The sequence below is a fragment of the Oncorhynchus tshawytscha genome, linkage group LG21, assembly GCF_018296145.1.
Source record: "Oncorhynchus tshawytscha isolate Ot180627B linkage group LG21, Otsh_v2.0, whole genome shotgun sequence".
NCBI lineage: Eukaryota > Metazoa > Chordata > Actinopteri > Salmoniformes > Salmonidae > Oncorhynchus > Oncorhynchus tshawytscha.
The window spans coordinates 14,496,714-14,523,884 of record NC_056449.1 but is presented as its reverse complement, the minus strand read 5'-3'; the positions used below and the strand labels follow the sequence as shown (position 1 = coordinate 14,523,884).

The window sequence follows — 27,171 nt, the reverse complement described above, 5'->3', positions numbered from 1 at the left end:
AAACTCTCTGTCTATTAATACATTTCCAAATTGCAATCTTGTTTTGCATTTTTACATTAGGAGTAACAAGATTGGGTAACATATATATTTTTTTAAATGTGTGACTATATGATAAATGCAATTGGTAGACTTCCACTTGGAGATTAATACTAGATACTTTTCTAATCAACCTGTGTGGTTTAGGTAGATCAGTGCATCCCATATTGTAACCTAATAAGCTACATTTGTTACAAACTAACGGTACACTCATTACCTGTCTCTCATGCCATAAAGATCTTTCTTTAATTTGATCGACGTTGTCCTCCACAAGCCACGACAAGGGCTCCGGTTTACAATAGAAAGGAAAGGCAAGGAGGGCGAGCAGGAGCACAGTTGTCCAATGGGATCACAGGTGGGAGGGAGTTTGTCTAACTCGAGTTTTGTTCTAAGTTAGTAGGTACCTAAGCGTGTATGATGTCTGAAGCTTCTGCACCGTTATTCCACGGGACATTGTATTGGTACCACTGAGAGTATTTGTGCCTTGCTTTCCATATTCTATAAAAGCAATTATTTAATCCATTTTAACTTTTGGATACACTTTTGACAACGGAGAGGAATTAACATTGGCATGTATTTTTCACTTTTGTAGTTCCTATTCATCCGTAAGTGTATTGCGCATATAAACCATCATGCATTGCCGCTCACATACGATGCGTTCTGCTACAGGGGAGTAGTGGCGAAACTTAATTGACAAGCAAGGGAAGTCTGAGCACCACGGATTCATTGCATCCCAAGGATTCAATTACTACATCTAGATACGGGAGAAAATACTTCAGTGGAAATATCCGTATAATTTCTGGAATTACCACAGTGTGTCGCGCACTTTTGGAATACAATGCTTTAGCGTTGGCCAAACTCGAATAAAGTTGATGCATCTTCGGCATGGACTTTTTATAATAAAGGTGGACTTGGATTTCGACCATGGCGCTCACAGGTAGGGACTTAGGCCGGTTCCATTTGATTTTATTGATGCTATGGACTCTATCGCAATATTCTTCATCCAGCCAAGTTCGTCAAGAGTTTCAGGTATTGGAGGAGCAACCGTTTGGTACCTATGTGGGGACGATAGAGACGAGACCCAGCTTCACCTATCGCTTCAGTGAAAACCACAAACTTTTTGCAATTAATGGCACCACTGGAGTCATTTACACCTCCTCTGTGATTGACAGGGAGATTTTGCAAAGTAATGTCATCAATGTGGTGGTCCTCTCCAGCCAACCTACCTATCCTACCGAAGTTAGGATTGTTGTACTGGATATAAATGATAATTCGCCAGTGTTTCCCGACGCATCAATTGTAGTTTCGTTTAAAGAAGACGCCAGCAGTGGCAGACAAGTGATTCTGGACACTGCTACAGATTCTGACATTGGGAGTAATGGAGTGGATCACACCACCTACAGAATAGTGAATGGCAACGAGCAAAGGAAATTCCGTTTGGATATTACAGTGAATCCTAGTGGAGAGGGGGCATTCTGTCACCTCGTTTCAACTGGAGGCTTGGACAGGGAAATCACTCCCTTCTACCAACTCTTGATTGAAGTGGAGGACAAAGGAGACCCTAAGAAGTTTGGGTACCTGCAAGTAAATGTAACTATTCAAGATATCAATGACAACCCCCCTATGTTTGATCATGACCAATATCAAACAAATGTTTTTGAAGATACGGCAGTGGGTTCTAGTGTTCTGCAGATAACAGCATCAGACCAAGACGAGGGAGCTAATGCAGACATCAGGTACTTTTTAGACGAGGGAACACCTTTTCAAATCGATCCTAAAGCAGGTACCATCGTTATAAAAGAACGTTTGGATTATGAGAGTAAGAAAGAATACTCTATGACTATTCATGCTATGGACAACGGGGTACCTTCTCTGTCAGGTAGGTCAGAGGCCACTATCAAACTACTGGATGTCAATGATAATGACCCAGTTGTGAAGTTTAGATATTTCCCCACCACATCTAAGTTTGCCTCTGTTGATGAAAATGCTCAGATTGGTACAGTGGTAGCCTTATTGACAGTCTCAGATTCCGACTCTCCCACAGCTAATGGTAATATATCTGTCTCAATATTGGGGGGCAATGAGCAGAGACACTTTGAAGTGCACACTTCCCCAGTTCCCAACCTAAGCTTGATCAAAGTGGCTAGTGTTCTAGACAGAGAGCGCATTTCCTCCTACAACCTGACTGTGTCGGTATCAGACAATGGCAAACCCATGGCCAGGTCCTCTTTTGCCAGCCTGGTTATTTTTGTGAATGATATCAATGACCACCCACCCATATTCCAGGAAGTCATGTACAGAGTAGATATCAGTGAAGACATTCCAAAAGGCAGCTACATTAAAGGGGTCTCTGCAACAGATGGCGACTCCGGGCAAAATGCCAACCTTCGCTACTCCCTGGTGTCTGGAAACGGTTTGGGCTGGTTTGCCATCAGTGAAAACAGTGGTCTGGTTACCAGCGTCGCTTTGTTGGATAGGGAAGTAGCATCTGAAATAGTGCTCAACATCAGTGCCAAAGACCAGGGGTTGCAACCCAAAATCTCCTACACTAAATTGATAGTCAACATAACTGACGTGAATGACCAAGTGCCCACATTTACACAGAGCACGTATCATGTGTCCCTGGTGGAGCACTCTCCGGCTGGTAGTGAGCTCCTAGTGCTGTCAGCCTCAGATGATGACCTTGGGGCCAATGGAACTATCCGGTTCTCTTTTGACCCGGAGACCCCGTCTAGTGTACAAGAGTTGTTCCGCCTGGAAGTTGTATCAGGCAGGTTGAGCACAGCCACAGAACTGGACAGGGAGGACCAAGGGAGTTATTTACTTTACATCCAGGCGACAGACTCCGGTTGCCCCCCTCTCCACTCCATTGGTAAAGTAAACGTAACTCTGAATGATATCAATGACAATAGGCCCGTCTTCTACCCAGTCCAGTACTTTGCCAATGTCAAAGAGAATGAACCCTCTGGCTCGTTCATAACCACTGCATTAGCCACGGACCCTGACCTGGGGGGAAATGGCACAGTGAAGTATATCATATCTGCTGGAGACACATCTAAATTTCACATTAATAGTAACTCGGGCAAAATCACCACCCTGGTGCCGCTGGATAGAGAGGAGAAGACCGCCTACCAGCTGCAGGTGACAGCAGCAGATGGTAGAGACCTCCGTTCACACACCCAGGCCATCGTCACCATTAATGTCATAGACACACAGGACAACCCCCCTACCTTTAGTCAGAATGCCTACAGTTTTGTCATGTTTGAAAATGTGGGCATTGGCACAGTTATTGGCACTGTATCTGCCACCACTGTCGATCTGAATACAAATATCACATATTTAATCACCTCAGGGGACCAGAGGGGGCTGTTTACTGTCAGTAGTGCAACAGGTCAAATCAAAGCATCCAGTCAGATAGACAGAGAGGAGCAGCCTTTCTATCAACTCAAAGTCATAGCCAGAGGTGGTGAGGTAACAGGCGAGGCCCTCGTCAACATCACAGTGAAGGATTTAAATGATAACGCCCCCCATTTTATCCACGCCACCGAGCACGTCAGTGCAGTGGAGAACTGGCGCACAGGGCATCTGATATTCCAAGCTAAAGCTGCCGACCCTGACGAGGGCACCAATGGCATGGTGGTCTATAGCCTCAAGCAGAACCCCAAAGGCCTGTTCCACATCCATGAGAAACATGGGCTTATCACACTGACAGGGCCGCTGGAGCTCACCACCAGCTCCTACCAGGTGGAGGTCCTGGCCTCTGATCTGGGGGTCCCCCTGCTCACTTCCACTCTAATGTTAACAGTAAGCGTGTACGACGTCAATGACAACTCTCCCATGTTTGATCAGCTCTCCTACGAGGTCATTATTTTAGAGTCTGAACCAGTCAACAGTCGCTTTTTTAAGGTGGAAGCCACCGACAAAGACTCAGGCCTGAATGGGGAGGTTATGTATGACATAGTTGACGGGAACACAGCCAACGTATTTGGGATCTTTCCAGACGGGCAGTTGTATATTAAGGCTGAGCTAGACAGAGAAGTCCAGGACAGATATAACTTAGTGCTGGTGGCCACAGACAGGGCAGTGGAGCCACTAAGTGCCAGTGTCAATGTCAGTGTAATTCTGGACGACGTGAATGACAATCGCCCCCTCTTTAACAGCACTAATTATGTGTTCCACTTTGAGGAAGAGCAGAAGAGAGGGTCGCTGGTAGGGCGAGTGTTTGCAGTGGATAAGGACTTTGGCCCCAATAGTGAGGTCAGGTACGCGTTTGAGACTCAACAGCCCAACTTTGAGCTGAACGCCATCACGGGGGAGTTGACCAGTACTCTGCAGTTGGACCGTGAGTCACTAATGAGACAGAGAGGCGCAGCGGTGTTCAGCTTTACAGTAGTTTCCTCAGACCAGGGGCTCCCCAAGCCTCTGAGAGACCAGGCTAAAGTGCAGGTTTACATCCAAGACATCAATGACAACCCGCCCAAGTTCACCAAAGACATTTACCAGGCCTCCATCTCCGAGTCGGCCCAGAACATGACGCAGCTGCTGAGAGTGTCTGCCGTCGATGTGGATGAGAGCAAAAATGGACTGGTCCACTATCACATAAAGGAGGGCAACGAGGAGAGCCAGTTCACCATCGACAGCAGCTCAGGACAGGTCACACTAGTGGGAAAGCTGGACTATGAGGTGACATCCTCCTACTCGTTAAAAATGATTGCTGTTGATTCTGGAACCGTGCCCCTCTCCTCGTCCTGTATGCTCAGCATTAGCATACAGGATGAGAATGATAACTCCCCCTCCTTCCCCAAATCTGCCATATCTGTGGATGTTCTGGAAAATATGAGGATTGGAGAGCTGGTGGCCTCAGTGACAGCCACGGACTCTGATTCGGGTCATAACACAGACATAACATACAGCATCACAGCCACAAACAACCACGGGACATTTAGCATTAGCCCCAACACAGGGAGCATCTTCCTAGTAAAAAAGATGGATTTTGAAACTCAGTCTTTTTACAAACTGAACATCACTGCAAAGGACAATGGGAGACCACCAAGGTCCTCAACAATTCCTGTGGTCATTCATGTCAGAGATTTCAATGACAATCCTCCCATATTTACCCCCGGTGACATTTTTAAATCCATTCCTGAAAATATGCCCGTCTCTGCATCAGTAATGACAATCACTGCTCATGACACGGATGCAGACATTAATGGACAGCTGGAATACTCCATAGTTCAACAGACACCCAGGGGAGGTCACTTCAGCATTGACTCCAGCAGTGGGCTCATATTCACAAACAAGGAGATTGACAGAGAGTTCTCCAATCTCTTTGAGTTGACAGTTAAAGCCACTGACCAGGCAGTTCCTGTGGAATTCCGGCGCTTTGCCTTGAAAAATGTCACAATATGGGTGACAGACCTGAATGACAATGTCCCCACGTTTGTTTCCCAGAATGCTCTGGTTGCGGAGTCCACCATAGTCATTGGCTCCATCCTCACGACGGTGGTGGCGTTCGACCCTGACGAGGGCTCCAACGGCGAGGTGGAGTACGAGCTGGTGAAGGGAGACTCGGACACGTTCATCATGGACCGCTACAGCGGGGATATCCGCTTGGCCTCACAGCTGGTGCCGTCTCGCCTCATCTACAGCCTGACCGTGTCGGCCACCGACCATGGCTCGGACAGGAAGACCTCCAGGACCGAGCTCGCCATAATCCTCCAGGGCGCCGATGGGCCCGTCTTCTCCCAGCCCAAATACATCACCATCCTGAAGGAGGGCCAACCACCGGGCACCAACGTCATCTCCCTGGATGCCTCCAGCCCCAGAGGCTCAGCCACCAAGGTGGAATTTTTCATTGTGTCAGTCCGCAGCGGCAGCAAGGCCATGGGACGCCTGTTCACCATAGGCCGCCATACTGGAGTGATCCAGACCGCAGCCGAACTGGACCGGGAACAGGGCTCTGACCTCTACCTGGTGGATGTGTACGCCATCGAGACGGACGCCAGTCATCCCAGGACGCAGAGGGCTGAGGTTAGTAGTGCGTTTATTTCTCTTCTCTTTTTGGAGGGCAATGGCTTCTTCATATTGTGGTCGATGGCTTCCAGACAGCATAATTGGAACCCGTACAGCCGTTGAAGTCGTTTAGTGGGATTAAATGAAATGAGATCAAGGTTTCGACTGGAAAACCTGGGAGTGAAAGGAAAATATCCAAGTCGCACATAAAACAGGTATACCTAGTGCATTCGTATGCACATTAATTACATTCCTTTTTTAAATATATTGCTAAAAGTTCTGTGTTACATAAAATCTAAATTGCCTTGGACATGAGTAAGTAGGCCTTGGTTTTTGGCAAGATAACTGTATTGTTCCAGTTCCCAAAAAGGACTGGCCATAACAATCCTTCTAGCATTTGTCTGTGTTTTCTGGGAAGGGGAAATGAGTGCCTCGTATCCTGTGTTTTTGTGCTGTGCTCATGCTGTTATGAACGTGGATATTCTTATCAGTGAATAAGAACTACACAAATCGAAATGTAGCACTTTTTCTCTTTCGCAGGCATTATCGTCCTGGGTTGCTTCATATGATAAAGATCCATGATGAATTGTTCCAGGTTTCTATAGGTAGTAATGGAACACACAAAGAAAATATCATGATGAGTTAGTGCAGGTAGACTATATCCGGCCAGAGTTTTAAGCCTGAGGCTGTTTTGGTTTAAGGGTGTTCCTGTGGTATTCTCCTCCACCACTGGGCCGGGCTCTACAGGCAATATGTGACCGTTAAAATTGCATGACCTCCTAAGACTGTGAAAAGATTTTCAGGGAGAGAAGAAGGGGAAGAAATCTCGAAGACTGAAACTTAAGCTCTCTATTCAGTTTGCATTATGTGATGCACCTCTTCCCTTGGGGGTGGAGTTAAATCCTCTGAAGTGCAGTGCTGAAACTGTAAACCCAGCTTTGGGTGGTTAAGCCCTAGCCACTCCTCAGATTTAAAACATGTGATTCTATATGCTATATATGTGTATTGGAAATTTCAACTGGAACCTAGAATTTCATGTTATTACAGGCTTGATGATACGCATTTATAAATTGGGAGTTTTCTGAGCGCAACCAGAAAAGATTTCACTGCTGCTTCCTACAAGAAAATGTGTTTTTTATTATTGGAAGTTGCTTGCAAAGGGCCTAACCTACAAAAACTGAAATTGAAATCCAATACAATAATCGGGTATTTGGAGGCAAACTCAAATATGATTAAAATCACAGATTTAGCAAAATGGCGTTAAGTCATTTAACTTAATGTTAGTTTGGTCAAAAGGGGATATCAAATGCTCTCCCGTTTTGCCTGCACCACCACAGATACTAATCTCTTCGTTTGAAAACTCTGCAGTCGATCAGAGAAATAATGCTTCACATATTTCTTAGGTTTTCCATGTACAAACCCTGTTCTCAAAGTCCAGTGGCGTTTTATACTTTTTCTGTCCTCTGAGAGATGACTTAAACATACCCCATAACTGTATAGGCACTCTCTTTATTGTTAGTTCTGAAGTGTAATAGCTCTTTGATGGTTTTAAGCTACCTTTCCTGTGGGTGATAGTGGCCTTTTAGATATGCCCTACTTGAAAGTAGTCTCAGGTACTGTACTGCTCAGTGGTGGGACATATGACAGGTTTTGGGCTTAGACTGATACATTTCAAATAAAAACGTAACTTTTAAGGTCCCTAAAGAGGGAAACGCTTTCACTTTCTCAGCTTTAAGTCCATTAGCCTTTTAGAAGTAGTCATATTGATTATTAAAAAAACTTTGACAGCGGCTTTTCTTGTGCTTTGCACTGTGCACTTTGAGATATCAGCTGATGTACGAAGGGCTATATAAATACATTTGATTTGATTTGATTTGATTTGCACAATGTTTTGGATAGACTAGAAGAAAGAATTCAGTTCAGTATGCCGTCTCAATGATTGGTATCATAAACAACCTGACATAGCGCTGAGCTTGCAATGAAAACAGAAGTTGCTGCTGACTTGTTTTGAACAAGCCTCTTGGTGTCAAATTAAGTGAGTATAATTGCCATTGTTTGTTGATTTGTTTTTATCCATCTTTTGGGATTCAGAGTTTGCTTTGAACATGTTGTAACGACCTGCTTTAGAACATGCTGTAACGACCTGCTTTAGAACATGCTGTAACAACCTGCTTTACAACATGTTGTAACAACCTGCTTTAGAACATGCTGTAATGACCTGCTTTAGAACATGCTGTAACAACCTACTTTAGAACATGTTGTAACGACCTGCTTTAGAACATGTTGTAATGACCTGCTTTAGAACATGTTGTAACGACCTGCTTTAGAACATGTTGTAAGAACCTGCTTTACAACATGTAACAACCTGCTTTAGAACATGTTGTAACAACCTGCTTTAGAACATGTTGTAACAACCTGCTTTAGGACATGTTGTAACGACCTGCATTAGAACATGTTGTAATGACCTGCTTTAGAACATGTTGTAATGACCTGCTTTAGAACGTGTTGTAACGACCTGCTTTAGAACATGTTGTAACAACCTGCATCAGAACATGTTGTAACGACCTGCTTTAGAACATGTTGTAACAACCTGCTTTAGAACATGTAACAACCTTGTTGTAACAACCTGCTTTAGAACATGTTCTAATAACCTGCTTTAGAACATGTTGTAACAACCTGCTTTAGAACATGTTGTAACAACCTGCTTTAGAACATGTTGTAACAACCTGCTTTAGTAACATGAACATGTTGTAAGAACCTGCTTTACAACATGTAACAACCTGCTTTAGAACATGTTGTAACGACCTGCTTTACAACATGTAACAACCTGCTTTAGAACATGTTGTAATGAACTGCTTTAGAACATGTTGTAATGAACCTGCTTTAGAACATGTTGTAACAACCTGCTTTAGAACATGTTGTAATGAACCTGCTTTAGAACATGTTGTAACGACCTGCTTTAGAACATGTTGTAACAACCTGCTTTAGAACATATTGTAACAACCTGCTTTAGAACATGTTCTAATAACCTGCTTTAGAACATGTTGTAACAATCTGCTTTAGAACATGTTGTAACAACCTGCTTTAGAACATGTTGTAACAACCTGCTTTAGAACATGTTGTAAGAACCTGCTTTACAACATGTAACAACCTGCTTTAGAACATGTTGTAACGACCTGCTTTAGAACATGTTGTAACAACCTGCTTTAGAACATATTGTAACAACCTGCTTTAGAACATGTTCTAATAACCTGCTTTAGAACATGTTGTAACAATCTGCTTTAGAACATGTTGTAAAAACCTGCTTAAGAACATGTTGTAACAACCTGCTTTAGAACATGTTGTAAGGACCTGCTTTAGAACATGTTGTAAAGACCTGCTTTAGAACATGTTGTAACGACCTGCTTTAGAACATGTTGTAACGACCTGCTTTAGAACATGTTGTAATGACCTGCTTTAGAACATGTTGTAACGACCTGCTTTAGAACATGTTGTAAGGACCTGCTTTAGAACATGTTGTAACAACCTGCTTTAGAACATGTTGTAACACCTGCTTTAGAACATGTTGTAATGACCTGCTTTAGAACATGTTGTAAAGAACCTGCTTTAGAACATGTTGTAACGACCTGCTTTAGAACATGTTGTAACGACCTGCTTTAGAACATGTTGTAAAGACCTGCTTTAGAACATGTTGTAAAGACCTGCTTTAGAACATGTTGTAACAACCTGCTTTAGAACATGTTGTAACAACCTGCTTTAGAACATGTTGTAACAACCTGCTTTAGAACATGTTGTAACAACCTGCTTTAGGACATGTTGTAACGACCTGCATTAGAACATGTTGTAATGACCTGCTTTAGAACATGTTGTAATGACCTGCTTTAGAACGTGTTGTAACGACCTGCTTTAGAACATGTTGTAACAACCTGCATCAGAACATGTTGTAACGACCTGCTTTAGAACATGTTGTAACAACCTGCTTTAGAAGATGTTGTAATGACCTGCTTTAGAACATGTTGTAACGACCTGCTTTAGAACGTGTTGTAAGAACCTGCTTTACAACATGTAACAACCTGCTTTAGAACATGTTGTAACAACCTGCTTTAGAACATGTTGTAACGACCTGCATTAGAACGTGTTGTAACAACCTGCTTTAGAACATGTTGTAACAACCTGCTTTAGAACATGTTCTAACGACCTGCTTTAGAACATGCTGTAACGACCTGCTTTAGAACGTGTTGTAACGACCTGCTTTAGAACATGTTGTAATGACCTGCTTTAGGACATGTTGTAACGACCTGCTTTAGAACATGTTGTAACGACCTGCTTTAGAACATGTTGTAACAACCTGCTTTAGAACATATTGTAACAACCTGCTTTAGAACATGTTCTAATAACCTGCTTTAGAACATGTTGTAACAATCTGCTTTAGAACATGTTGTAACAACCTGCTTTAGAACATGTTGTAACAACCTGCTTTAGAACATGTTGTAAGAACCTGCTTTACAACATGTAACAACCTGCTTTAGAACATATTGTAACAACCTGCTTTAGAACATGTTCTAATAACCTGCTTTAGAACATGTTGTAACAATCTGCTTTAGAACATGTTGTAAAAACCTGCTTTAGAACATGTTGTAACAACCTGCTTTAGAACATGTTGTAATGACCTGCTTTAGAACATGTTGTAACGACCTGCTTTAGAACATGTTGTAAGGACCTGCTTTAGAACGTGTTGTAACAACCTGCTTTAGGACATGTTGTAACGACCTGCTTTAGAACATGTTGTAACAACCTGCTTTAGAACATGTTGTAAGGACCTGCTTTAGAACATGTTGTAAAGACCTGCTTTAGAACATGTTGTAACAGACCTGCTTTAGAACATGTTGTAACGACCTGCTTTAGAACATGTTGTAACGACCTGCTTTAGAACATGTTGTAACAACCTGCTTTAGAACATGTTGTAACAACCTGCTTTAGAACATGTTGTAACGACCTGCTTTAGAACATGTTGTAACAACCTGCTTTAGAACATGTTGTAACAACCTGCTTTAGAAAATGTTGTAACGACCTGCTTTAGGAACATGTTGTAACACCTGCTTTAGAACATGTTGTAAGAACCTGCTTTAGAACATGTTGTAACGACCTGCTTTAGAACATGTTGTAATGAACTGCTTTAGAAAATGTTGTAATGAACTGCTTTAGAACATGTTGTAATGACCTGCTTAAGAACATGTTGTAACAACCTGCTTTAGAACATGTTCTAACGAACCTGCTTTAGAACATGTTGTAACGACCTGCTTTAGAACGTGTTGTAAAGACCTGCTTTAGAACATGTTGTAACGACCTGCTTTAGAACATGTTGTAACGACCTGCTTTAGAACATGTTGTAACGACCTGCTTTAGAACATGTTGTAACGACCTGCTTTAGAACATGTTGTAACGACCTGCTTTAGAACATGTTGTAACGACCTGCTTTAGAACATGTTGTAATGAACTGCTTTAGAAAATGTTGTAATGAACTGCTTTAGAACGTGTTGTAATGACCTGCTTAAGAACATGTTGTAACAACCTGCTTTAGAACATGTTCTAACGACCTGCTTTAGAACATGCTGTAACGACCTGCTTTAGAACGTGTTGTAACGACCTGCTTTAGAACATGTTGTAATGACCTGCTTTAGAACATGTTGTAACGACCTGCTTTAGAACATGTTGTAACGACCTGCTTTAGAACATGTTGTAACAACCTGCTTTAGAACATGTTGTAACAACCTGCTTTAGAACATGTTGTAACAACCTGCTTTAGAACATGTTGTAACAACCTGCTTTAGAACATGTTCTAATAACCTGCTTTAGAACATGTTGTAACACCTGCTTTAGAACATGTTGTAACAACCTGCTTTACAACATGTTGTAACAACCTGCTTTAGAACATGTTGTAAGAACCTGCTTTAGAACATGTAACAACCTGCTTTAGAACATGTTGTAAGAACCTGCTTTACAACATGTAACAACCTGCTTTAGAACATGTTGTAACGACCTGCTTTAGAACATGTTGTAACAACCTGCTTTAGAACATGTTGTAACAACCTGCTTTAGAACATGTTGTAACAACCTGCTTTAGAACATGTTGTAACAACCTGCTTTAGAACATGTTGTAACAACCTGCTTTAGAACATGTTGTAATGACCTGCTTTAGGACATGTTGTAACGACCTGCATTAGAACATGTTATAATGAACTGCTTTAGAACATGTTGTAACGACCTGCTTTAGAACATGTTGTAACGACCTACTTTAGAACGTGTTGTAAAGACCTGCTTTAGAACATGTTGTAACGACCTGCTTTAGAACATGTTGTAACGACCTACTTTAGAACATGTTGTAATGACCTGCTTTAGAAAATGTTGTAACGACCTGCTTTGGAACATGTTGTAACGACCTGCTTTAGAACATGTTGTAACAACCTGCTTAGAACATGTTGTAACAACCTGCTTTAGAACATGTTGTAACAACCTGCTTTAGAACATGTTGTAACGACCTGCTTTAGAACGTGTTGTAACAACCTGCTTTAGAACATGTTGTAACAACCTGCTTTAGAACATGTTGTAACGACCTGCTTTAGAACATGTTGTAACAACCTGCTTTAGAACATGTTGTAACGACCTGCTTTAGAACATGTTGTAACAACTGCTTTAGAACATGTTGTAACGACCTGCTTTAGAACATGTTGTAACGACCTGCTTTAGAACATGTTGTAATGAACTGCTTTAGAACATGTTGTAACACCTGCTTTAGAACATGTTCTAATAACCTGCTTTAGAACATGTTGTAACAACCTGCTTTAGAACATGTTGTAACAACCTGCTTTAGAACATGTTGTAACAACCTGCTTTAGAACATGTTGTAACAACCTGCTTTAGAACATGTAACAACCTGCTTTAGAACATATTGTAACAACCTGCTTTAGAACATGTTGTAACAATCTGCTTTAGAACATGTTGTAAAAACCTGCTTAAGAACATGTTGTAACAACCTGCTTAAGAACATGTTGTAACAACCTGCTTTAGAACATGTTGTAATGAACTGCTTTAGTAAATGTTGTAATGAACTGCTTTAGAACGTGTAGTAATGACCTGCTTTAGAACATGTTGTAACGACCTGCTTTAGAACATGTTGTAACGATCTGCTTTAGAACATGTTGTAAGGACCTGCTTTAGAACGTGTTGTAACAACCTGCTTTAGGACATGTTGTAACGACCTGCTTTAGAACATGTTGTAATGACCTGCTTTAGAACATGTTGTAACGACCTGCTTTGGAACATGTTGTAACGACCTGCTTTAGAACATGTTGTAACAACCTGCTTTAGAACATGTTGTAACGACCTGCTTTAGAACATGTTGTAATGAACTGCTTTAGAAAATGTTGTAATGAACTGCTTTAGAACATGTTGTAATGACCTGCTTAAGAACATGTTGTAACAACCTGCTTTAGAACATGTTCTAACGACCTGCTTTAGAACATGCTGTAACGACCTGCTTTAGAACGTGTTGTAACGACCTGCTTTAGAACATGTTGTAATGACCTGCTTTAGAACATGTTGTAACGACCTGCTTTAGAACATGTTGTAACGACCTGCTTTAGAACATGTTGTAACAACCTGCTTTAGAACATGTTGTAACAACCTGCTTTAGAACATGTTGTAACAACCTGCTTTAGAACATGTTGTAACAACCTGCTTTAGAACGTGTTGTAACAACCTGCTTTAGAACATGTTCTAATAACCTGCTTTAGAACATGTTGTAACAATCTGCTTTAGAACATGTTGTAAAAACTTGCTTAAGAACATGTTGTAACAACCTGCTTTAGAACATGTTGTAATGAAACATGTTGTAATAGCTTTAAACATGTTGTAACAACTGCTTTAGAACATGTTGTAATGACCTGCTTTAGAAAATGTTGTAACAACCTGCTTTAGAACATGTTGTAATGACCTGCTTTAGAACATGTTGTAACGACCTGCTTTAGAACATGTTGTAACAACCTGCTTTAGAACATGTTGTAACAACCTGCTTTAGAACATGTTGTAACGACCTGCTTTAGAACATGTTGTAACGACCTGCTTTAGAACATGTTGTAATGACCTACTTTAGAACATGTTGTAATGACCTGCTTTAGAACATGTTGTAACGACCTGCTTTAGAACATGTTGTAACAACCTGCTTTAGAACATGTTGTAACAACCTGCTTTAGAACATGTTGTAACGACCTGCTTTAGAACATGTTGTAACAACCTGCTTTAGAACATGTTGTAACAACCTGCTTTAGAACATGTTGTAACAACTGCTTTAGAACATGTTGTAACAATCTTGTTTCAGAACATGTTGTAACAACCTGCTTTACAACATGTAACAACCTGCATTAGAACATGTTGTAACAACCTGCTTTAGAACATGTTGTAACAACCTGCTTTAGAACATGTTGTAACACCTGCTTTAGAACATGTTGTAACAACCTGCTTTAGAACATGTTGTAACAACCTGCTTTAGAACATGTTGTAACGACCTTCTTTAGAACATGTTGTAACAACCTGCTTTAGAACATGTTGTAAGACCTGCATTAGAACATGTTGTAATGAACTGCTTTAGAACATGTTGTAATAACCTGCTTTAGAACATGTTGTAACAACCTGCTTTAGAACATGTTGTAATGAACTGCTTTAGAACATGTTGTAACAACCTGCTTTAGAACATGTTGTAAGAACGTGCTTTAAACATGTAACAACCTGCTTTAGAACATGTTGTAACGACCTGCTTTAGAACATGTTGTAACAACCTGCTTTAGAACATATTGTGACAACCTGCTTTAGAACATGTTCTAATAACCTGCTTTAGAACATGTTGTAACAATCTGCTTTAGAACATGTTGTAAAAACCTGCTTAAGAACATGTTGTAACAACCTGCTTTAGAACATGTTGTAATGAACTGTTTTAGAAAATGTTGTAATGAACTGCTTTAGAACGTGTTGTAATGACCTGCTTTAGAACATGTTGTAACAACCTGCTTTAGAACATGTTGTAACAACCTGCTTTAGAACATGTTGTAAAGAACATGTTGTAAAAACTTGCTTTAGAACATGTTGTAACAACCTGCTTTAGAACATGTTGTAACCTGCTTTAGAACGTGTTGTAACGACCTGCTTTAGAACATGTTGTAAAGACCTGCTTTAGAACATGTTGTAAAGACCTGCTTTAGAACATGTTGTAACACCTGCATCAGAACATGTTGTAACGACCTGCTTTAGAACATGTTGTAACAACCTGCTTTAGAAGATGTTGTAATGACCTGCTTTAGAACATGTTGTAACGACCTGCTTTAGAACGTGTTGTAAGAACCTGCTTTACAACATGTAACAACCTGCTTTAGAACATGTTGTAAGAACCTGCTTTACAACATGTAACAACCTGCTTTAGAACATGTTGTAACAACCTGCTTTAGAACATGTTGTAACAACCTGCTTTAGAACATGTTCTAATAACCTGCTTTAGAACATGTTGTAACAATCTGCTTTAGAACATGTTGTAAAAACTTGCTTAAGAACATGTTGTAACAACCTGCTTTAGAACATGTTGTAATGAACTGCTTTAGAACATGTTGTAATGACCTGCTTTAGAACATGTTGTAACAACCTGCTTTAGAACATGTTCTAACGACCTGCTTTAGAACATGCTGTAACGACCTGCTTTAGAACATGTTGTAACGACCTGCTTTAGAACATGTTGTAATGACCTGCTTTAGAACATGTTGTAACAACCTGCTTTAGAACATGTTGTAACACCTGCTTTAGAACACGTTGTAACAACCTGCTTTAGAACATCTTGTAATGACCTAAGAACATGTTGTAATGACCTGCTTTAGAACATGTTGTAACAACCTGCTTTAGAACATGTTGTAATGACCTGCTTTAGAACATGTTGTAACAACCTGCTTTAGAACATGTTGTAACGACCTGCTTTAGAACATGTTGTAACGACCTGCTTTAGAACATGTTGTAACAACCTGCTTTAGAACGTGTTGTAACAACTTGCTTTAGAACATGTTGTAACAATCTTGTTTCAGAACATGTTGTAACAACCGGCTTTACAACATGTAACAACCTGCATTAGAACATGTTGTAACAACCTGCTTTAGAACATGTTGTAACAACCTGCTTTAGAACATGTTGTAACAACCTGCTTTAGAACATGTTGTAACGACCTTCTTTAGAACATGTTGTAACAACCTGCTTTAGAACATGTTGTAACGACCTGCTTTAGAACATGTTGTAACACCTACTTTAGAACATGTTGTAATGACCTGCTTTAGAAAATGTTGTAACGACCTGCTTTAGAACAGAAAATGTTGTAACGACCTGCTTTAGAACATGTTGTAATGACCTGCTTTAGAACATGTTGTAATGAACTGCTTTAGTAAATGTTGTAATGAACTGCTTTAGAACGTGTAGTAATGACCTGCTTTAGAACATGTTGTAACGACCTGCTTTAGAACATGTTGTAACGACCTGCTTTAGAACATGTTGTAAGGACCTGCTTTAGAACGTGTTGTAACAACCTGCTTTAGGACATGTTGTAACGACCTGCTTTAGAACATGTTGTAATGACCTGCTTTAGAACGTGTTGTAACTACCTGCTTTAGAACATGTTGTAACGACCTGCATTAGAACATGTTGTAACGACCTGCTTTAGAACATGTTGTAACAACCTGCTTTAGAACGTGTTGTAACAACTTGCTTTAGAACATGTTGTAACAACCTGCTTTAGAACGTGTTGTAACAACCTGCTTTAGAACATGTTCTAATAACCTGCTTTAGAACATGTTGTAACAATCTGCTTTAGAACATGTTGTAACGACCTGCTTTAGAACATGTTGTAACAACCTGCTTTAGAACATGTTGTAACAACCTGCTTTAGAACATGTTGTAACACCTTCTTTAGAACATGTTGTAACAACCTGCTTTAGAACATGTTGTAACGACCTGCATTTAGAACATGTTGTAATGAACTGCTGCTCGAGAACATGTTGTAACGACCTGCTTTAGAACATGTTGTAACGACCTGCATTAGAACATGTTGTAATGAACTGCTGCTTTAGAACATGTTGTAACGACCTGCTTTAGAACATGTTGTAAGAACGTGTTTACAACATGTAACAACCTGCTTTAGAACATGTTGTAACGACCTGCTTTAGAACATGTTGTAACAACCTGCTTTAGAACATATTGTGACAACCTGCTTTAGAACATGTTCTAATAACCTGCTTTAGAACATGTTGTAACAACTGCTTTAGAACATGTTGTAAAAACCTGAAGAACATGTTGTAACAACCTGCTTTAGAACATGTTGTAATGAACTGTTTTAGAAAATGTTGTAATGAACTGCTTTAGAACGTGTTGTAATGACCTGCTTTAGAACATGTTGTAACAACCTGCTTTAGAACATGTTGTAACAATCTGCTTTAGAACATGTTGTAAAAACTTGCTTAAGAACATGTTGTAACAACCTGCTTTAGAACATGTTGTAACCTGCTTTAGAACGTGTTGTAACAACCTGCTTTAGAACATGTTGTAACAGACCTGCTTTAGAACATGTTGTAAAACACCTGTTTAGAACATGTTGTAACGACCTGCTTTAGAACATGTTGTAACGACCTGCTTTAGAACATGTTGTAACAACCTGCTTTAGAAAATGTTGTAACAACCTGCTTTAGAACGTGTTGTAACAACCTGCATTAGAACATGTTGTAACAACATGCTTTAGAACATGTTGTAACAACCTGCTTTAGAACATGTTGTAACAACCTGCTTTAGAACATGTTGTAACAATCTGCTTTAGAACATGTTGTAACAACCTGCTTTAGAACATATTGTAACAACCTGCTTTAGAACATGTTCTAATAACCTGCTTTAGAACATGTTGTAACAATCTGCTTTAGAACATGTTGTAAAAACTTGCTTAAGAACATGTTGTAACAACCTGCTTTAGAACATGTTGTAATGAACTGCTTTAGTAAATGTTGTAATAAACTGCTTTAGAACGTGTAGTAATGACCTGCTTTAGAACATATTGTAACGGCCTGATTTAGAACATGTTGTAACGACCTGCTTTAGAACATGTTGTAAGGACCTGCTTTAGAACGTGTTGTAAGGACCTGCTTTAGAACGTGTTGTAATGACCTGCTTTAGAACATGTTGTAACGACCTGCTTTAGAACACGTTGTAACAACCTGCTTTAGAACATGTTGTAACGACCTACTTTAGAACATGTTGTAATGACCTGCTTTAGAACATGTTGTAACGACCTGCTTTGGAACATGTTGTAATGACCTGCTTTAGAACATGTTGTAACTACCTGCTTTAGAACATGTTGTAACGACCTGCATTAGAACATGTTGTAACGACCTGCTTTAGAACATGTTGTAACAACCTGCTTTAGAACGTGTTGTAACAACTTGCTTTAGAACATGTTGTAACAATCTTGTTTCAGAACATGTTGTAACAACCTGCTTTACAACATGTAACAACCTGCTTTAGAACATGTTGTAACAACCTGCTTTAGAACATGTTGTTGTAAACGTGTTGTAACAACTGCTTTAGAACATGTTGTAACAACCTGCTTTAGAACATGTTGTAACTTGTAACGACCTGCTTTAGAACATGTTGTAACGACCTGCTTTAGAACATGTTGTAATGACCTGCTTTAGAACATGTTGTAACGAGCTTTAGAACATGTTGTAATGACCTGCTTTAGAACATGTTGTAACGACCTGCTTTAGAACATGTTGTAATGACCTGCTTTAGAACATGTTGTAACTACCTGCTTTAGAACATGTTGTAACGACCTGCTTTAGAACATGTTGTAACGACCTGCTTTAGAACATGTTGTAACAACCTGCTTTAGAACGTGTTGTAACAACCTGCTTTAGAACATGTTGTAACAATCTTGTTTCAGAACATGTTGTAACAACCTGCTTTACAACATGTAACAACCTGCATTAGAACATGTTGTAACAACCTGCTTTAGAACATGTTGTAACAACCTGCTTTAGAACATGTTGTAACGACCTGCTTTAGAACGTGTTGTAACAACCTGCTTTAGAACATGTTGTAACAACCTGCTTTAGAACATGTTGTAACGACCTTCTTTAGAACATGTTGTAACAACCTGCTTTAGAACATGTTGTAACGACCTGCTTTAGAACATGTTGTAATGAACTGCTCGAGAACATGTTGTAACTGCTTTAGAACATGTTGTAACGACCTGCATTAGAACATGTTGTAATGAACTGCTTTAGAACATGTTGTAACAACTGCTTTAGAACATGTTGTAAGAACATGTTTAGAACATGTAACAACCTGCTTTAGAACATGTTGTAACGAGCTTTAGAACATGTTGTAACAACCTGCTTTAGAACATATTGTGAACAACCTGCTTTAGAACATGTTCTAATAACCTGCTTTAGAACATGTTGTAACAATCTGCTTTAGAACATGTTGTAAAACCTGCTTAAGAACATGTTGTAACAACCTGCTTTAGAACATGTTGTAATGAACTGTTTTAGAAAATGTTGTAATGAACTGCTTTAGAACGTGTTGTAATGACCTGCTTAGAACATGTTGTAACAACCTGCTTTAGAACATGTTGTAACAACCTGCTTTAGAACATGTTGTAAAAACTTGCTTAAGAACATGTTGTAACAACCTGAACATGTTGTAACGACCTGCTTTAGAACATGTTGTAACAACCTGCTTTAGAACATGTTGTAAAGACCTGCTTTAGAACATGTTGTAAAACCTTCTTTAGAACATGTTGTAACGACCTGCTTTAGAACATGTTGTAACGACCTGCTTTAGAACATGTTGTAACGACCTACTTTAGAACATGTTCTAATAACCTGCTTTAGAACATGTTGTAACGACCTGCTTTAGAACATGTTGTAACAACCTGCTTTAGAACATGTTGTAACAACCTGCTTTAGAACATGTTGTAACAACCTGCTTTAGAACATGTTGTAACAACCTGCTTTAGAACGTGTTGTAACAACCTGCTTTAGAACATGTTCTAATAACCTGCTTTAGAACATGTTGTAACAATCTGCTTTAGAACATGTTGTAAAAACTTGCTTAAGAACATGTTGTAACAACCTGCTTTAGAACATGTTGTAATGAACTGCTTTAGTAAATGTTGTAACAACCTGCTTTAGAACGTGTAGTAATGACCTGCTTTAGAACATGTTGTAACGACCTGCTTTAGAACATGTTGTAATGACCTGCTTTAGAACATGTTGTAACGACCTGCTTTAGAACATGTTGTAAGGACCTGCTTTAGAACGTGTTGTAACAACCTGCTTTAGGACATGTTGTAACGACCTGCTTTAGAACATGTTGTAACCTGCTTTAGAACATCTTGTAATGACCTACTTTAGAACATGTTGTAATGACCTGCTTTAGAAAATGTTGTAACGACCTGCTTTGGAACATGTTGTAATGACCTGCTTTAGAACATGTTGTAACTACCTGCTTTAGAACATGTTGTAACGACCTGCATTAGAACATGTTGTAACACCTGCTTTAGAACATGTTGTAACAACCTGCTTTAGAACATGTTGTAACAACTTGCTTTAGAACATGTTGTAACAATCTTGTTTAGAACATGTTGTAACAACCGTGTAACAACCTGCATTTAGAACATGTTGTAACAACCTGCTTTAGAACATGTTGTAACAACCTGCTTTAGAACATGTTAACAACCTGTAACATGTTGTAACCTGCTTTAGAACATGTTGTAACAACCTGCTTTAGAACATGTTGTAACGACCTGCTTTAGAACATGTTGTAACAACCTGCTTTAGAACATGTTGTAACGACCTGCTTTAGAACATGTTGTAATGAACTGCTTTAGAACATGTTGTAACTACCTGCTTTAGAACATGTTGTAACAACCTGCTTTAGAACATGTTGTAACGACCTGTTTAGAACATGTTGTAACAACCTGCTTTAGAACGTGTTGTAACAACTTGCTTTAGAACATGTTGTAACAATCTTGTTTCAGAACATGTTGTAACAACCGGCTTTACAACATGTAACAACCTGCATTAGAACATGTTGTAACAACCTGCTTTAGAACATGTTGTAACAACCTGCTTTAGAACATGTTGTAATGAACTGCTTTAGTAAATGTTGTAATGAACTGCTTTAGAACGTGTAGTAATGACCTGCTTTAGAACATGTTGTAACGACCTGCTTTAGAACATGTTGTAACAACCTGCTTTAGAACATGTTGTAACAACCTGCTTTAGAACATGTTGTAACGACCTGCTTTAGAACATGTTGTAACGACCTGCTTTAGAACATGTTGTAACGACCTGCATTAGAACATGTTGTAATGAACTGCTCGAGAACATGTTGTAACGACCTGCTTTAGAACATGTTGTAAGAACGTGCTTTACAACATGTAACAACCTGCTTTAGAACATGTTGTAACGACCTGCTTTAGAACATGTTGTAACAACCTGCTTTAGAACATATTGTAACAACCTCCTTTAGAACATGTTCTAATAACCTGCTTTAGAACATGTTGTAACAATCTGCTTTAGAACATGTTGTAAAAACCTGCTTAAGAACATGTTGTAACAACCTGCTTTAGAACATGTTGTAATGAACTGCTTTAGAAAATGTTGTAATGAACTGCTTTAGAACGTGTTGTAATGACCTGCTTAAGAACATGTTGTAACAACCTGCTTTAGAACATGTTCTAACGCCCTGCTTTAGAACATGCTGTAACGACCTGCTTTAGAACATGTTGTAACGACCTGCTTTAGAACATGTTGTAACGACCTGCTTTAGAACATGTTGTAATGACCTGCTTTAGAACATGTTGTAACGACCTGCTTTAGAACATGTTGTAATGACCTGCTTTAGAACATGTTGTAACGACCTGCTTTAGAACATGTTGTAACGACCTGCTTTAGAACATGTTGTAACGACCTGCTTTAGAACATGTTGTAACAACCTGCTTTAGAACATGTTGTAACAACCTGCTTTAGAACGTGTTGTAACAACTTGCTTTAGAACATGTTGTAACAACATGCTTTAGAACATGTTGTAACAACCTGCTTTAGAACATGTTGTAACAACCTGCTTTAGAACATGTTGTAACAACCTGCTTTAGAACATGTTGTAACGACCTGCTTTAGAACATGTTGTAACAACCTGCTTTACAACATGTAACAACCTGCTTTAGAACATGTTGTAACGACCTGCTTTAGAACATGTTGTAACAACCTGCTTTAGAACATATTGTAACAACCTGCTTTAGAACATGTTCTAACAACCTGCTTTAGAACATGTTGTAACAATCTGCTTTAGAACATGTTGTAAAAACCTGCTTAAGAACATGTTGTAACAACCTGCTTTAGAACATGTTGTAATGAACTGCTTTAGTAAATGTTGTAATAAACTGCTTTAGAACGTGTAGTAATGACCTGCTTTAGAACATATTGTAACGGCCTGCTTTAGAACATGTTGTAACAATCTGCTTTAGAACATGTTGTAAAAACCTGCTTAAGAACATGTTGTAACAACCTGCTTAAGAACATGTTGTAACAACCTGCTTTAGAACATGTTGTAATGAACTGCTTTAGTAAATGTTGTAATGAACTGCTTTAGAACGTGTAGTAATGACCTGCTTTAGAACATGTTGTAAGGACCTGCTTTAGAACGTGTTGTAACAACCTGCTTTAGGACATGTTGTAACGACCTGCTTTAGAACATGTTGTAATGACCTACTTTAGAACATGTTGTAAAGACCTTCTTTAGAACATGTTGTAACGACCTGCTTTAGAACATGTTGTAACGACCTGCTTTAGAACATGTTGTAACGACCTGCTTTAGAACGTGTTGTAACTACCTGCTTTAGAACATGTTGTAACGACCTGCATTAGAACATGTTGTAACGACCTGCTTTAGAACATGTTGTAACACCTGCTTTAGAACATGTTGTAATGACCTGCTTTAGAAAATGTTGTAACGACCTGCTTTGGAACATGTTGTAACAACCTGCATTAGAACATGTTGTAACAACCTGCTTTACAACATGTAACAACCTGCATTAGAACATGTTGTAACAACCTGCTTTAGAACATGTTGTAACAACCTGCTTTAGAACATGTTGTAACAACCTGCTTTAGAACATGTTGTAACGACCTTCTTTAGAACATGTTGTAACAACCTGCTTTAGAACATGTTGTAACGACCTGCATTAGAACATGTTGTAATGAACTGCTCGAGAACATGTTATAACGACCTGCTTTAGAACATGTTGTAACGACCTGCATTAGAACATGTTGTAATGAACTGCTTTAGAACATGTTGTAACGACCTGCTTTAGAACATGTTGTAAGAACGTGCTTTACAACATGTGTAACAACCTGCTTTAGAACATGTTGTAACGACCTGCTTTAGAACATGTTGTAATGACCTGCTTTAGAACATGTTGTAAGAACCTGCTTTACAACATGTAACAACCTGCTTTAGAACATATTGTAACAACCTGCTTTAGAACATGTTCTAATAACCTGCTTTAGAACATGTTGTAACAATCTGCTTTAGAACATGTTGTAAAAACCTGCTTAAGAACATGTTGTAACAACCTGCTTTAGAACATGTTGTAATGAACTGCTTTAGTAAATGTTGTAATGAACTGCTTTAGAACGTGTAGTAATGACCTGCTTTAGAACATGTTGTAACGACCTGCTTTAGAACATGTTGTAACGACCTGCTTTAGAACGTGTTGTAAAGACCTGCTTTAGAACATGTTGTAACGACCTGCTTTAGAACATGTTGTAACGACCTACTTTAGAACATGTTGTAATGACCTGCTTTAGAAAATGTTGTAACGACCTGCTTTGGAACATGTTGTAACGACATGCTTTACAACATGTAACAACCTGCTTTAGAACATGTTGTAATGAACTGCTTTAGAAAATGTTGTAATGAACTGCTTTAGAACGTGTTGTAATGACCTGCTTAAGAACATGTTGTAACAACCTGCTTTAGAACATGTTCTAACGCCCTGCTTTAGAACATGTTGTAATGACCTGCTTTAGGACATGTTGTAACGACATGCTTTAGAACATGTTGTAACAACCTGCTTTAGAACATGTTGTAACAACCTGCTTTAGAACATGTTGTAACAACCTGCTTTAGAACATGTTGTAACAACCTGCTTTAGAAAATGTTGTAACAACCTGCTTTAGAACGTGTTGTAACGACCTGCATTAGAACATGTTGTAACAACCTGCTTTAGAACATGTTGTAACAACCTGCTTTAGAACATGTTGTAACAACCTGCTTTAGAACATGTTGTAACAACCTGCTTTAGAACGTGTTGTAACAACCTGCTTTAGAACATGTTGTAACAACCTGCTTTAGAACATGTTGTAACAACCTGCTTTAGAACATGTTGTAAGAACCTGCTTTACAACATGTAACAACCTGCTTTAGAACATGTTGTAACGACCTGCTTTAGAACATGTTGTAACAACCTGCTTTAGAACATATTGTAACAACCTGCTTTAGAACATGTTCTAATAACCTGCTTTAGAACATGTTGTAACAATCTGCTTTAGAACATGTTGTAAAAACCTGCTTAAGAACATGTTGTAACAACCTGCTTTAGAACATGTTGTAATGAACTGCTTTAGTAAATGTTGTAATGAACTGCTTTAGAACGTGTAGTAATGACCTGCTTTAGAACATGTTGTAACGACCTGCTTTAGAACATGTTGTAATGACCTGCTTTAGAACATGTTGTAACGACCTGCTTTAGAACGTGTTGTAAGGACCTGCTTTAGAACGTGTTGTAACAACCTGCTTTAGGACATGTTGTAACGACCTGCTTTAGAACATGTTGTAATGACCTACTTTAGAACATGTTGTAAAGACCTTCTTTAGAACATGTTGTAACGACCTGCTTTAGAACATGTTGTAACGACCTGCTTTAGAACATGTTGTAACGACCTGCTTTAGAACGTGTTGTAACTACCTGCTTTAGAACATGTTGTAACGACCTGCATTAGAACATGTTGTAACGACCTGCTTTAGAACATGTTGTAACAACCTGCTTTAGAACGTGTTGTAACAACTTGCTTTAGAACATGTTGTAACAATCTTGTTTCAGAACATGTTGTAACAACCGGCTTTACAACATGTAACAACCTGCATTAGAACATGTTGTAACAACCTGCTTTAGAACATGTTGTAACAACCTGCTTTAGAACATGTTGTAACAACCTGCTTTAGAACGTGTTGTAACAACCTGCTTTAGAACATGTTGTAACAACCTGCTTTAGAACATGTTGTAACGACCTTCTTTAGAACATGTTGTAACAACCTGCTTTAGAACATGTTGTAACGACCTGCTTTAGAACGTGTTGTAAGGACCTGCTCGAGAACATGTTGTAACGACCTGCTTTAGAACATGTTGTAACGACCTGCATTAGAACATGTTGTAATGAACTGCTCGAGAACATGTTATAACGACCTGCTTTAGAACATGTTGTAAGAACGTGCTTTACAACATGTAACAACCTGCTTTAGAACATGTTGTAACGACCTGCTTTAGAACATGTTGTAACAACCTGCTTTAGAACATATTGTGACAACCTGCTTTAGAACATGTTCTAATAACCTGCTTTAGAACATGTTGTAACAATCTGCTTTAGAACATGTTGTAAAAACCTGCTTAAGAACATGTTGTAACAACCTGCTTTAGAACATGTTGTAATGAACTGCTTTAGAAAATGTTGTAATGAACTGCTTTAGAACGTGTTGTAATGACCTGCTTTAAGAACATGTTGTAACAACCTGCTTTAGAACATGTTGTAACAATCTGCTTTAGAACATGTTGTAAAACTTGCTTTAGAACATGTTGTAACAACCTGCTTTAGAACATGTTGTAAGGACCTGCTTTAGAACATGTTGTAACGACCTGCTTTAGAACGTGTTGTAAGGACCTGCTTTAGAACATGTTGTAAAGACCTTCTTTAGAACATGTTGTAACGACCTGCTTTAGAACATGTTGTAACGACCTGCTTTAGAACATGTTGTAACGACCTGCTTTAGAACGTGTTGTAAAGACCTGCTTTAGAACATGTTGTAACGACCTGCTTTAGAACATGTTGTAACGACCTACTTTAGAACATGTTGTAACGACCTACTTTAGAACATGTTGTAATGACCTGCTTTAGAAAATGTTGTAACGACCTGCTTTGGAACATGTTGTAACGACCTGCTTTAGAACATGTTGTAACTACCTGCTTTAGAACATGTTGTAACGACCTGCTTTAGAACATGTTGTAATGAACTGCTTTAGAAAATGTTGTAATGAACTGCTTTAGAACGTGTTGTAATGACCTGCTTTAGAACATGTTGTAACAACCTGTTCTTAAGAACATGTTGTAACAACCTGCTTTAGAACATGTTGTAACGACCTGTTTAGAACATGTTGTAACGACCTGCTTTAGAACATGTTGTAACGACCTGCTTTAGAACATGTTGTAATGACCTGCTTTAGAACATGTTGTAACGACCTGCTTTACAACATGTAACAACCTGCTTTAGAACATGTTGTAACAACCTGCTTTAGAACATGTTGTAACAACCTGCTTTAGAACATGTTGTAACAACCTGCTTTAGAACATGTTGTAACAACCTGCTTTAGAACATGTTGTAACAACCTGCTTTAGAACGTGTTGTAACACCTGCTTTAGAACATGTTGTAACAACCTGCTTTAGAACATGTTGTAACAACCTGCTTTAGAACATGTTGTAACAACCTGCTTTAGAACATGTTGTAACAACCTGCTTTAGAACATGTTGTAACAACCTGCTTTAGAACATGTTTAGTAACAACCTGCTTTAGAACATGTTGTAACAACCTGCTTTAGAACATGTTGTAAGAACCTGCTTTACAACATGTAACAACCTGCTTTAGAACATGTTGTAACGAACTGCTTTAGAACATGTTGTAACAACCTGCTTTAGAACATATTGTAACAACCTGCTTTA

The 27,171-nt window shown here is 39.2% G+C and overlaps 1 protein-coding gene across 1 annotated transcript in view; it reads left to right on the top strand.

Moving 5' to 3' along the window:
• The first annotated feature begins 448 nt into the window (after positions 1-448).
• Positions 449-27,171, top strand: part of LOC112221014 (protocadherin Fat 4) — a 120,404-nt gene continuing 93,681 nt past the window's right edge. The window contains exon 1 of the mRNA XM_024383056.2: positions 449-6,066. Within this exon, the coding sequence (XP_024238824.1) occupies positions 961-6,066 (5,106 nt within the window). The 5' untranslated portion in view covers positions 449-960. The remainder of the gene's footprint in view (positions 6,067-27,171) is intronic.